The 12,396-nt window shown below is 39.2% G+C and overlaps 1 protein-coding gene across 1 annotated transcript in view; it reads right to left on the bottom strand.

The window, feature by feature from the left end:
- Window positions 1-12,396, bottom strand: part of KDM7A (lysine demethylase 7A) — a 78,960-nt gene that overhangs the window by 23,517 nt on the left and 43,047 nt on the right. Inside the window, exons 3-8 of the mRNA XM_080818016.1 lie at window positions 11,792-11,909; window positions 8,623-8,783; window positions 6,652-6,793; window positions 6,161-6,347; window positions 4,807-4,969; window positions 1,140-1,227 (exon numbers count right to left, since the gene is read on the bottom strand). Coding sequence (XP_080674142.1) covers window positions 1,140-1,227; window positions 4,807-4,969; window positions 6,161-6,347; window positions 6,652-6,793; window positions 8,623-8,783; window positions 11,792-11,909 — 859 coding nt within the window. The remainder of the gene's footprint in view (window positions 1-1,139; window positions 1,228-4,806; window positions 4,970-6,160; window positions 6,348-6,651; window positions 6,794-8,622; window positions 8,784-11,791; window positions 11,910-12,396) is intronic.

A 12,396-nucleotide genomic window follows, 5' to 3' on the forward strand; every position in this document is an offset into this window, starting at 1 on the left:
TAAAACAAGCAGGCCACAATACGTAAGGCCAATCAAGTAGTGTGTATCACCTACCACCACCACACTTGAACAAGAATGAACTGTGATCTTATCCAGCTCTGACCTTAACAAATCGAATAGTATACTGAAGATTTATACTGGGGTCTTCCCGTCGTAGTTTTAGCAAAAGGAATGTTATAAGGGTTCCACCGTAACAAGTAAAACAGCATGTGTAGAAAACAGCTCCCTGTGTTAGCACCACAACACCCACTCAGAGTTTTCTTTAGGCTCTGCTACACCCGACGCTGGTCACGGTGAGCAGACAGGATCCACAGCCTGCCAGTGTTATTCTTCTGCAGGAGTCCTGGCAGCAGTCCCCACGGCCAGTAGTCATCCTTCCCCCAGGGACACTCCAGGTAGAGAAACAAGATTCACATCTGATGGGTGTGGGAGGTGCCCTGGCTTCGAGCTTCATGGCGCTATTTCTCACAATACCTCCACAGACACAGAGCTCCCAGCACTCCCCTGGGCACGCCAGTTTACAAGAGTCACCACATTCAGGAAAGCCCAAAGACATGGCTTCTGACTGGGCATCTCTAGTTCTTCCAGTCCTGAGGCAGTTAATTAATCAGAAATCATTTTACCTTAAGCCATGTAGCTTGGTAACATTCTACTCTCTTCAGACCACCAGAGGAACAGAGTTACCCAAAGGTCAATCTCAGACAGAAGGGGAAACAGCTGTTAATCCTTTACCCACAGCAAACTAAAGCAGGTGTTCTGACAGCAGTCCTGACTTAGGATGACTTTCCCCCAGCACCATGTCACACCTGAGTCCAGCTGGATTTGGTTCATTTCCCTAACTATAAAAACAGGCAAACGATAGAGCCCACATTTTGTAAAATTTTGAAATTCAGAGTTATATTTCGTATCAAACTGAATGAATGACTCTTTCAGTTTTTAGGGTTGAAATACATCAAGGAGTCGTCCTGACAAAATTTTATGATAATACATTTGGTTTAAAGGTCCTTAATAATTCCTCAGGGCCTACCTCCATGAGAATGCAATTAAAATACATTGCTGAATTAGTTTTTCTGGAACTTTAAAAATAGTATCTTATTTAAGAAAAGACAAAAGATCCTTTAAATACTGATGACACAAACCTGAGCTGCATGCCAATGTTAAGGTTGTGCAGAAAGTTCCCCCCAAAAGCCATACAGTCCTGAGATGTGAGCACAGCATGAATCCACCCTGGAACAGTTAAAATGCGCATCAGTGAGTTTTCAATATTTAAACCAAACAAATGTGATATCTACCTGTGAAATGAGAAATTCAAAATATCAACATCAGTTTCCTTCCTACTCCGCCAGAGCTCGAGAAGCTGATGCTGATTATCATCTGTAGACACATTCGTTCAAGTATTTATTAAGAACCAAACACATGCCAGACTCTGCTGAGTTTGAGGAAACAAATGCATTGATCCAATCAGACAAAATCATGGTACAGGATAGGTGATGGGTTTTGTGGTTGTTGCTGTTTTAGTTTTTTAGCTTAAAAACATAATCCAACTTCTCGTTGAAGATGTTACTCTGAGAGGAGTCAAATGTGGTAAGAATGAGGTGAGCACATTTCCATTACACGGACACGGGACTGGCCGAGCCCTTCCCTTCTTTATTAGCGCCGTCCTGGGGCGAGCAGTGCCCTGAGGGACTAAGCAAGGAGCAAGAGTGCGACTCGAGGGGACACCTGGTGCTAAGAAGAAAAAGGTAGATCACCTACAATGCACTGTGGAGGGTTATGGGTCCTAAGGTACAAACGGTGGCAATTAAAATGATGTCTTATTTTCCCACAAATATGTCTTCAAAGTAAGAATCATTTCTAAGAGGTGATGCCTAACTTTTGAAAAAAAAAAAAATCCACAGGCTGAACATAAAGCCTTCGTGCAAATGTATATATAAATACACACATATGTTTGCGTATAAAAATTAGTTATTAAAACAGACCCCATTTTCTTTATATTTTTCACTTTTTGATCCCTCATTGTGCTGTGGCACACATGAAAAAAATTCCTTTAAAGACTGACTTTCAAGGGGTGCCATTTGTATGCTTAAAGGCACAAAGCCTTCAGCTTCACCCTGAAATCACAAATGAAAAATTTTTGTCAGCTACAAATCCTACAGATCATTGGTTCTCTACAGCACAGAGGCAGCGCTGCCTGTGTAGGATGTTTTGAAAAGTCTGGAGGACTGGCTTTGATTGTCCATGATCAAGAGGCATTAGTGTCATTGCCTGAGCGAGAGCCAGGGACGAAACAAGTGGGCCACTCCATATAGTAAGAAAGTCGTGCATTACTCAGGGCTCTCTGCTGGGCATTCACACAGGTACAAAATCTGTCATTAATGGTCTAAGTCTAGAAACTGTAAGTTCATTATGTATGTAAGCAAAGCATTTTCTGCACAGTTTTGGCACAATTTTCTGAAAAAGCAACAGTCCCTATGGCAGTGGTTCTCTAGGTGGGGTCTCAGGCCCGGCAGCATCAGCCAGCGACTGGGAACCTTTAGAAATGCAATTCCTAGCACCACCCCCCAAGCCTCTCAGATCTACTGAATCAGAACCACTGGGGATAAGGCCCAGCAATCCATGTTTTAATAAGTCCTCCAGGTGATTCTAATGCTCAATGACATTTGAGAACCATTAATCTACATCAGTGCTCTAGAACTTGAGTTGCCAATCATAAACCTGTATGAGCAGGCACATTTTGAAATAGTATTTTATTATGAATTGCTTTTGAGTTTCTTCTTTCTGTTCTAGTTAGATCATTGCATCAGTTTGGGGGGAAACAACTGGTATAGGAGATTATATCATGAATGAATTTGAATCCAAGATTTTGAAGGGAGCATTTACAAAAGATTTGTTACAAAAGGGAGCCCTGGGAAAAGGATTTAAGAGAGAAGCTGAGCCCACGGACAATAAAAATATTGATACTTATCTAGATTTATAAATTCTGGTGGTTCTAGACATTTATTCATTCATTTATTCAATACATATTTATTATTACATACACCAAAGGCAAGGCAAGAGAGCAAGGCCTGTGGCAACAGATCCCCGTGAACTCTGCAGCCATTAAGGTCACCCAAATCAGAAAAACATTAATTCTCAAAACCAGTGGCTGGATGAGTCCACACCCTGCATTCAGTCAATCTCAAAGTGACACGCCTGATAACCTATACTTGAGGCGATAGCTAAGGCTGGTGTTCAGTTCCTTCCCAGGGTCCCTCAAAATATACCCACTGCCTCCAGTGTCCCAGGGCAGCAGCCCAGATTCTTAGAGCAGGCTCGGCCTTTGATAGCAATGTAGAGCCAACCAGTTAAAACTGAAAGCATGTCAACAAAATTTTAAAATTTTGTGCAAAGGACATTACAAAGAACATATAAACAAAGTGCGAAGATAAGCCTCAGAATAGGAGAGTTACTTGTAGGTCATGTATCTGGATATATCTAGATCATGTATCTAGTATACGGAATATATCAAGAACACTTACAACTCAACAATAAAAAGACAAATAACCCAACTTAAAAACGGATGAAGAATTTGAATAGACATTTCTCCAAAGACAGATACACAAACAACCAAGAAGCACAAGAAAAAAAGTTCAGCATCATTATTCATTAAGGAAACACAAATCAAAACCACAGTAGGATACCATCACTTCACATCTACTAGAACGGTCAAAGTGAAAGATAATTACAGTGTTGGTAAAGATGCGGAGAAACTGGAACATGCGTACACTGCTGGTGGGAATGTAAAGTGGTGAAACCATATGGAAGAGTTTAGCAGTTCCTCAAAAAGCTAAACATCATAAATGCTATGGCCCAACCATTTCATTACTAGGTGTGTATATATATATATGTACATATATATATATATAACCACAAAAACTGTTCAAAAAATGTTCAAAGCATCACTATTCATAATAGCCAATGTCTATCAACTGATGAATGGATAAACAAAATGAGGTCTATCCATATAGTGGAATATCATTTGGCCATAAAAAATAATGAAGCACTGACATGTGATACAACATGGAGGAGCCCAGTGAACATTAAGCCAGCTAAAAGAAGCCAGATACAAAAGGCCACGTATTCCATGTGTTATACACGAAATATTCAGAATAGGCAAATCCACAGAGACAGAAAGTACATCAAGTGGTTGCCAGGGCCTCAGGGGAGAAGAACGCCTATTAACTGGTAGGGGTTTGTTTTTGAGGTGATGAAATGTTCTGGAAGTGGTATGGGTGCACAACTTTGTTACTCTACCAAAAACCACTGACGTGTACACTTGAAAAGGATAAATATTACGGTATATGAATTTTTAAAAGATTATTTATTTTTTATTTATGTATTTATTTATATATATCAGAGAGAGAGAGAGAGAGAGAACACAAGCAGGCAAAGTGGCAGAGGCAGAGAGAGAGGCAGGCTCCCCCCGAGCAAGGAGCCCGATGCGGGACTTGATCCCAGGACTGTGGGATTGTGACCTGAGCCAAAGGCAGCGGCTTAACCGACTGAGCCACCCGGGCATCCCGGCATATGAATTTTATCTGAATAAAAATTAAAATGAAGGCAAATGACAGAAAACAAAATTCCAAAACAGGTTCTAATTGCAAGAAAAGCCCTCTAAGGGACAAAGCAGTGAAAAGTCCAAGGTCAGAATTCTCTCTCACGCAAAGCTATTTTCCAACCATGTTAAAGCCAGAGCTTCCAATAAAATGCCGACTCTGTGCAACTGAGCATCAACTATGGGGAGAGGGGATGGGATGAAAGCCTTACCTGTAGGAACAAATAAAGTATGTCCCTGCTTTACCACACATTTGTAGCATTTATCCACCTTATCTCCAAAGAACACCTCACTCTGGGTCACAGATGAACTCCAAGACTCATAGAGTGCCAAGTTTTCATCTGTTGGCTTTATCAAATAGAAAATCTTCTCACCCTAGAAGGAAGTAATCACACTATTTTTGAAAAAAAAAAAGCCACTCTTAGAATGGCCTACACGGATGCGATTTCCCAATATAATGATCTAAATCAAATTAGATAATTATCAGATTTTTTTTAGGCTCAAGAGGACATCTTTCACAAACCTGATCAATAATTACTGCCCTTAATAAGCATCTTCACAAAAGCTAAAGCTCCCCCTCCAAAATACGACCAGGGGTCAATAAAGCAGGGTTGGAGAAACAGTTACAAGAGAAGAGGGTAAACAATCATAAACACCTTACTGATCTCATTTTTAAGGTATGGAAGCAAACACATGTTAATAGGCCCAGGTCACAGAGTCATCTCTGCAACTTTGCCCTTGCCCCTAAGATCTATGATTATTTTTTTCAAAGACCGGTAAATAAAACTTCCTTTAATCAACTCGCCCCTGCCTTCTCACGGAGAAGAGGAACAGGAGCTCAAGGACACAGCGTCGAGTACAGTCCAGAGCGCTGCTGAAGCATGGGCGCTGTACACAGATCTGGTTCTAGACCAGCACTGTCCAACACAACTTTGTGTGATGATGGAAATGTCTTCTATTTGCACTATACACTAGTCGTAAGCCACATGTGGCTACTGAGCACTTGAAATGTCACTAGTGTAAAGAAGGAACTGAATTTTAAATTATATTTAATTATAATTATTTAAATTTAGCTACATGTGGCCAGTGGCTACTGTACAGTCCAATTCTAGATAAAGCAAGGTGAATACAAGCTGCCGAGAAGAATTAGGTTTTTTTTTTTCATGGGCATTCTGACTCATTCAACTAGCTGTCCTGGCCTACCCTTAAAACCAGAAGCAAGTATTACTGTAATTATGCTGTAATCAGGTATTTGATTCAGGGATTAACTGATAGTTGACTAGGGTGAAAAGGAAACAGAGACAAAAGGCTGCAAGTGACCAATTTTTGAGACAGGGACAAAATAAAGGAATGTAAGTATAAAATAAAAGCATGGTGGCCCCTCCATTACTTGAGATTAAAAAAAAGAAAAACCATAATGCTTAAAGGTAAAACGCTGGAGCCTACTTAAAAAGTACAAAAACTTCCCTCTTAATAAATATCATTTACAGCAAATGAATGCATTCCTGGAAAAACAGGACTAAACGTTTCTGTCAGTAAAAGGAGGAAGAAATGCCCCAGTCTTACCCAGAGGACATGGTACCAGACTGAAGTTCCACCAAAGTCAATGTGGAAATCCGTGTAGCTGTCTTGAACTCCCATTAAGCAGTACTTCTGAACAAATGGCTTGGGAAAAACTGAATCATCCGGCCAGTAATTTTCTACCCAGGAAAGCTTTCTGGCTATATCAGGGACCTCCACCAATTCAGACATCCTTTAAAAAAACAAACACACATATACACACATCCCCACACCATGCAAATTGAAAGCTCTTAAAGATTCATTTCCCATCTCAACCCAAACCAAGAAATTAAATAGAACTCTAGGTTAACAACAATACTTAAAAGATTAAAATTCATATTTCTAAATACTCTCTGTGCGTGTCAAAGCAAAATGTACATTGCTGTGACTGGACCTCTTCAGAAGTCATAATTAGATTTCGTACTGAAATAAATGTATCATTAACTACATTTAGCTAACACTGAGAAGACCAAACCAAAATGTCCAGAACTACTCACTTTGTATCTGAAAATTCAAGGCTGATCACATTTAACACTTTTGGTCTGTTAGGATTCATGAAGTATTTAACATAATTGTGTAGGGTCATTTTGCTGTCTGCCTGCCTTGCCACATCAATGACATCTATCACTTTGTCACCACCTGCAGAAAAAAATTATAGTCTTGTTATTGGGCTTAAGAGTTACAGCAATAGATGCCCTAAACAAAAATATTTTAAAGACTGTATTTACTTAAAACCAACCATAAAACTACATAGCCTAGACAAAGATTCTGCCAGTGTCCTTACTTTTTAAGTCCAACTGGTACTTCTGAAAAAGGGGGCTGCTTTTGAGGGAAAGAATAAAGCAATAAAGACAGAGTTACTAATTTAACAATGAGCGTGAAAACTTAAATGCTTACAAAGTTTTCTACATACTACTGATTTCTGTGTGCAGCTCACACTGACAAAAATGCATTATACTGGTATGCAGGAACTGGGCCATGTGCTCTGCACCTTCAGTGTCCCCATGCATAAGACGAGGGGACTGCCTTCGTCCTTCCACTCCTCTAACACCTAAGATTCCATCATTTAGAAAAACCAGTCAGTCGCTGTGGAATTAGTAAACAATGTAACTATGACAATTTCTGCTTGCCAGGTAGTGTCTTCTCTTCCAACATTCTGCTTCAAGAAAAAAATCAGTGGTTAGGAAGCAAAAATCAGTTCATATTAATGCAAGTGAAATGAGTTCTCAATTGGGATTAATTCAGATTTTTCCTATAAAACCATGAGGTGTCTCTTGCCCATCACTGTACAGTCACCCTAGAAAGCAAACTCAGTTTTGTAATGTCCTACGGGACAGAGGGTAAATTCAAAATATGGCAATATTTAATCAATCTCAAAGAGAAATTGAATAAATGACATTTTCTCACTTTAGTGTAACTTTATATTAATGCACTGCCTAGTAGACTTTATTTTATACCTAAGAGGCAAAACAGTTCTGTTAACCAAAGCATTTTACAATGCTAAAAAGTAAACTATCTAGGAGTTTGAATATTTTTCCTATACTTACGTTACACTAGCCACTTATTTTACAGTGCTATTTATGAAAACATGCCAGGTTAAACCTCAGCCTCATCTCCTAGTTTATCAAATAATTCAGAATTAGTGAATGTGAAGTCATGACATTAAACTGCGTTTCCTCAGTGAAGCATTTATCAATGAAAACTGTCACTCAGTGGCTTAATAAAGGGACAAGTTCTCCAGCATTTTGTACTCGGGAGATAATGCATCACAGTAAATGTACAGTTGGAGTCAAAGTCGATTTGAGATCTAATCCTCAAAAACACCTCTATCTACAACTGATAAGGAATGAGATCTACATACAGTCAGTTTTATCTACAGATACCGAGATGAGAATACACAAAATGACTGACAATGTTGAGAAGAATGCCACAGAGAAACGGTTTCCCCCTTGTTTCTTATGCCTCCCTGGACCTCAAAATCACACACCGAGTGCAGACACCAGGCAGTGGCAATACCATCATGTCACGAATATGGAAATGGGCTTGAACATGGTCTCCTCTTTTTCCCAGCCCTTCTCTAGGCCCTGGAGGTCAATGACACAGGATCCAGGGATTCTGCTCTTGCATGCTACAGAGTCCTAGAACCAGTCCAATTTCCCAGAGTCTTCCTCCTGTTATCTGTAGTTCCACCTCACAACTGTTCCTCCTAAGCAGGTACCAGACAATCTGATGACAACAGAAAGAGCGGCAGAATGAGGCTGAGTACATAAGAATAGAGCAACCGTCTCATTCTCTTTCTCTGACAATTGGAGGTTTGCCCAGAAGAAAGTTTTCCACCTAGGTGATACTGAATTTCACTTTTCCTACTAAATTGCCATCTCTTCACTCAACTTCTAATGTACTCAGAACACTACTACTACTACTTTTACCGCATTTCCCCCAAGTACTTCAAGGAACCAAGTGCGTACCTACATAGCGTTCCACATCCATGACAGAAAAAGTAGGTGGAGGGAGCCTGAGTCCTAGGTCATCTAATTTGGGGACCATAATGGGAACTTCAAATCCGTGTTTCTCCAGGTATCTTTGTGTCAGCTGGCTGCCATGCATCTTTACAATGATTTCATCGGCACTAAGGAAAACATAAGGGTAAACAGTCATCTTTGTTGGTAAGTTCATTTTAAAAAAATAGTCTGGTAATGAGTTAACTCATATACTGCATCATTGTCTATATCAGCAGTTCAACCTATCAAACCCAATTCTCCTTTTTAGAACAAATGTTTTATCAAGTCCTTTTTACTATTCTAAAGTAAAAGTCATAGATAATTACCTCAATACGTACCATTGGAAAAATATAAATACCTAAAATTAGTTTATAGCAAAATACGTATTAGATACATAAATGTTTCAGTAAACTACACAAGGAGAGATAATATAATAATAGGATGATTACAACTTGTTGTAATGAGTGACAGAATTTAAGAGAAGTAACTAGATCAGAAGCCACTAAAAACAAGCTGTGTAGGAAATCAGCAGAGCGAAAGGTAAGGGGGCACATTAGGAAAAAAGCTGGTGTCAAGATAAGTAAAACAGATAAGATTCTATCCAGCTGTAAAATTCTACACAAGTATTTGTTAGACATTTCAAAGGCTCGTGGACATAGAACATTTCACTGTTGTCCTGCACCATGGAGAATGACTAGCTCCCATGGTCCCCGTCCACCAAGACAAAGGTCGAAAATGAACTCCTGATCTGTTACAACCAGTACGTCATAAGTTACGGTAAGTGGTCACCTCAAGCCACTAAAAAGCATGCTGAACCCCAGCTGCCCGCTCTCATGAGTAACACGTCATAAGCATCACGCCTAAGAGTGGTTTGTCCCTTTCCAGTGTTCTCTAACTATAAATCAAAGATCTCTTTAAATGAGGATGTTCTAGATTTAATCTTCCAATTGCCCCCAGAATGCAGGTGTTAATACATTCAAATAAGTACAACAGCTGCTTTACAGGCTAAAACACAGTCGTTTCCATTTACATAATCCGACTTTAACTGTCTTCACGTCACCTGCAGCCCGGGAATCAAGGAAAAGACAAGAGATACGGGTTCCCTGAATTACTGGGTTCTAATCTGTCCACCCTCTCAATAAGAAAAGGGCAGTCTGAAGCTCCCTAAAATGAGACAGACTTTTTCTGGATAGTCTTATATTTGAAGGACTTAGATCTCCTTCATCTGACTCACTGGGTTCCGTGCTGCCTTTCCGTTTCCCCACAAGCATCTAACATTTCCCTCCTCCCCCAACCTCTGAGAATCAAACACTTCCTTCAACTCCAATCTGAGGGATAATTTCCAGTCACTTGTACTTTCTGATCTTCAGTGTTTGGTGTTTTACTTCCCCTGTCGATCAAAAACATATAAGTTCAAGTGTTTAAAAATACATGCATACCGTTATTTTCAAGGGACAAAAACTGGAGACAACCTAAACATATATCAGGGAGGGATGGTGAAGTGGATTACGGTGAGTATACCCGACTACGTACTACACCGCAGTCAAGGAGGGAGGTAAAGTTTTGTAAATGGGGGGAAAATACCGATGAAATAGGTATTTCATATGCAAAATATAACTCCATTTTATTTTTTAAAAATTAGATGCGTGTATATATACACATATATATAGACATAAATATTTTACATGTAATTATTTATGTAGGAAAACGTCTCAAAAGGCCGACACTAAGTTTTAAAATGGGGGAGAGGGAGGTAAGATAACCCATGCACTTTATTTTATACACTTCTGTGTTAATCACATCAAGTATGTGTAATTTAATTAACTACCATCACTCTCTATATGGTTTTAAATGATGTGAAGGTTTATGGAGTTAAAATAAAACCAAAAACCTTTAATTAATGGTAATCATCGTTTAGACATTTGTGACCATCTCTGTAACTGGCTCTTACTTGTTACCACTTTGGCACAGAAGCCACAGGCATCACTAGGCCAGGATTTTTAACACTGTTCTTTTGGGTCACAAGCCTATTTGAAAAGAGTAAAAGCTTTGGCTCCTGTTCCTGAAAAATGCACATTCATATATTGACACTAAAGTATCTACACAGCTTCAAGAAACTCACAAGCCTCTCGGAAGCCTATTCATAGACCCAGGCTGAAAACTCTGGCCCTAGCTCCAAACCAATCAAGGAAAACAAACATTCGTCCAACCACTTTGAAACTGGTAAGAGAGAGTATTTGAGACGAAGGCCTTCACTATCACAAAAGTCATGTGGAAACCACTGTGGAGAGCTCAGCAGACCTGAGGGAGCCAACACTGGGTGCGTATCAATTACACGTTTCTGTTTAAGGATTAAAGGAGGGAGAGGGATAGACAAGAATGTTAAAGACTGTGAAGAAATAGCACGGGTTTTACAGTTACAGGACCTGAAATAATTCTGTAATAGGCTGCACGTGATGTTGAGATTTAAATTTAAATTGCGCTTTCCCTCCTTAACAAGCCTGGATATGATCTCGTGTAAAAGGCTATTAAGCATTATCACTTTAAATAGATGCCAGGCAGTGAGCGGGAAATGATTTAAATTAGCATGATTAAATGCTGTGCAATACTTTTGACGCTCTCTGAGCCACGGATAAGTCAAACACTTTCCATTATCTTTTAAAAATCAAAAAGCCCAGTCCTGCTGCCACCAGAGAGGCTGAGCAATGGTTACGTGTACCCCTGACAGACCTAAGGTAGAGAGATAAGAAAACAACACAAGAAAAACACAGAGTTTGACAATCAGAACAGGTGAGGTAGAAGGGGAGGAGAAGCAGCAGCTTCCCGTCATGAGGAACCCGGTACCAGGAACAACTGCCTTAGATCAGTGTATTTCAAATTTTCTGGACGGAGATCAGCAGTTCATGTATTTGTACAAGGTGCCCCAGTACACATAGGTACCACGATAGTTCCATGAAACCTTGCTTATTTACTCATTACTTATATAAATGCGCCAATATTTTCTATTTTATTAAAAAAAAAAAAGTAAAACGCTGAGAATGGGTTACAAGCTGAAGTCTGAAAACATTACTTTAGATAATGCCACTGTGTGAGATAACAGTCTCAAGTTTTCTTTGGCAAGAACAAGTTTCCATACCTTGGGAAGACTCGAGAACGTAACTCCTTCACAAAAGTCCTAGTCCCAGCTTGCACTGGTTTGGTGCCATCATCAATTTCTGTGTAGTCGTGCCTGTGCCAATTCCTCCGCTTTTTCACTGGGTTTTTAGAAGTTTTAAAAAAGAAAACAGTTGTGATAACTAGTGATACCATGTGCTTTCTAAAAGGTATATTCTATATGATAAGAAACAGCAATTATAAGTACAATAAAAAACACTCCCTTTTGAATGCATTTCCAAGCTGAAGAGTATAAATTTTACTTTGCGTAATGCCACAATTATAGGTAACTGTGGATTTTAAAAAGTCTATGCTAAATCTATGTTAACTAACTAGAATTTAAATAAAATTTTGAAGAGAGCACAAAAATTTTTTTTAAAAGTCTACACTTTATTTCAAAAAAAATTTAAATCGACAAATGCAAATTAGCAGATGGAGCCCATTATAATATCCACACTGACACATACAATAAAATAAAACAATTACTTTAAATCATGACTTTCACAAGACCATGAAGTGATAGTATGATTTTTATTGATCATCCAAGTCATGGATCCCACATCAGAAATCTCTTTTAACAGCAACAGT

Source organism: Martes martes, assembly GCF_963455335.1.
Source record: "Martes martes genome assembly, chromosome: 11".
NCBI lineage: Eukaryota > Metazoa > Chordata > Mammalia > Carnivora > Mustelidae > Martes > Martes martes.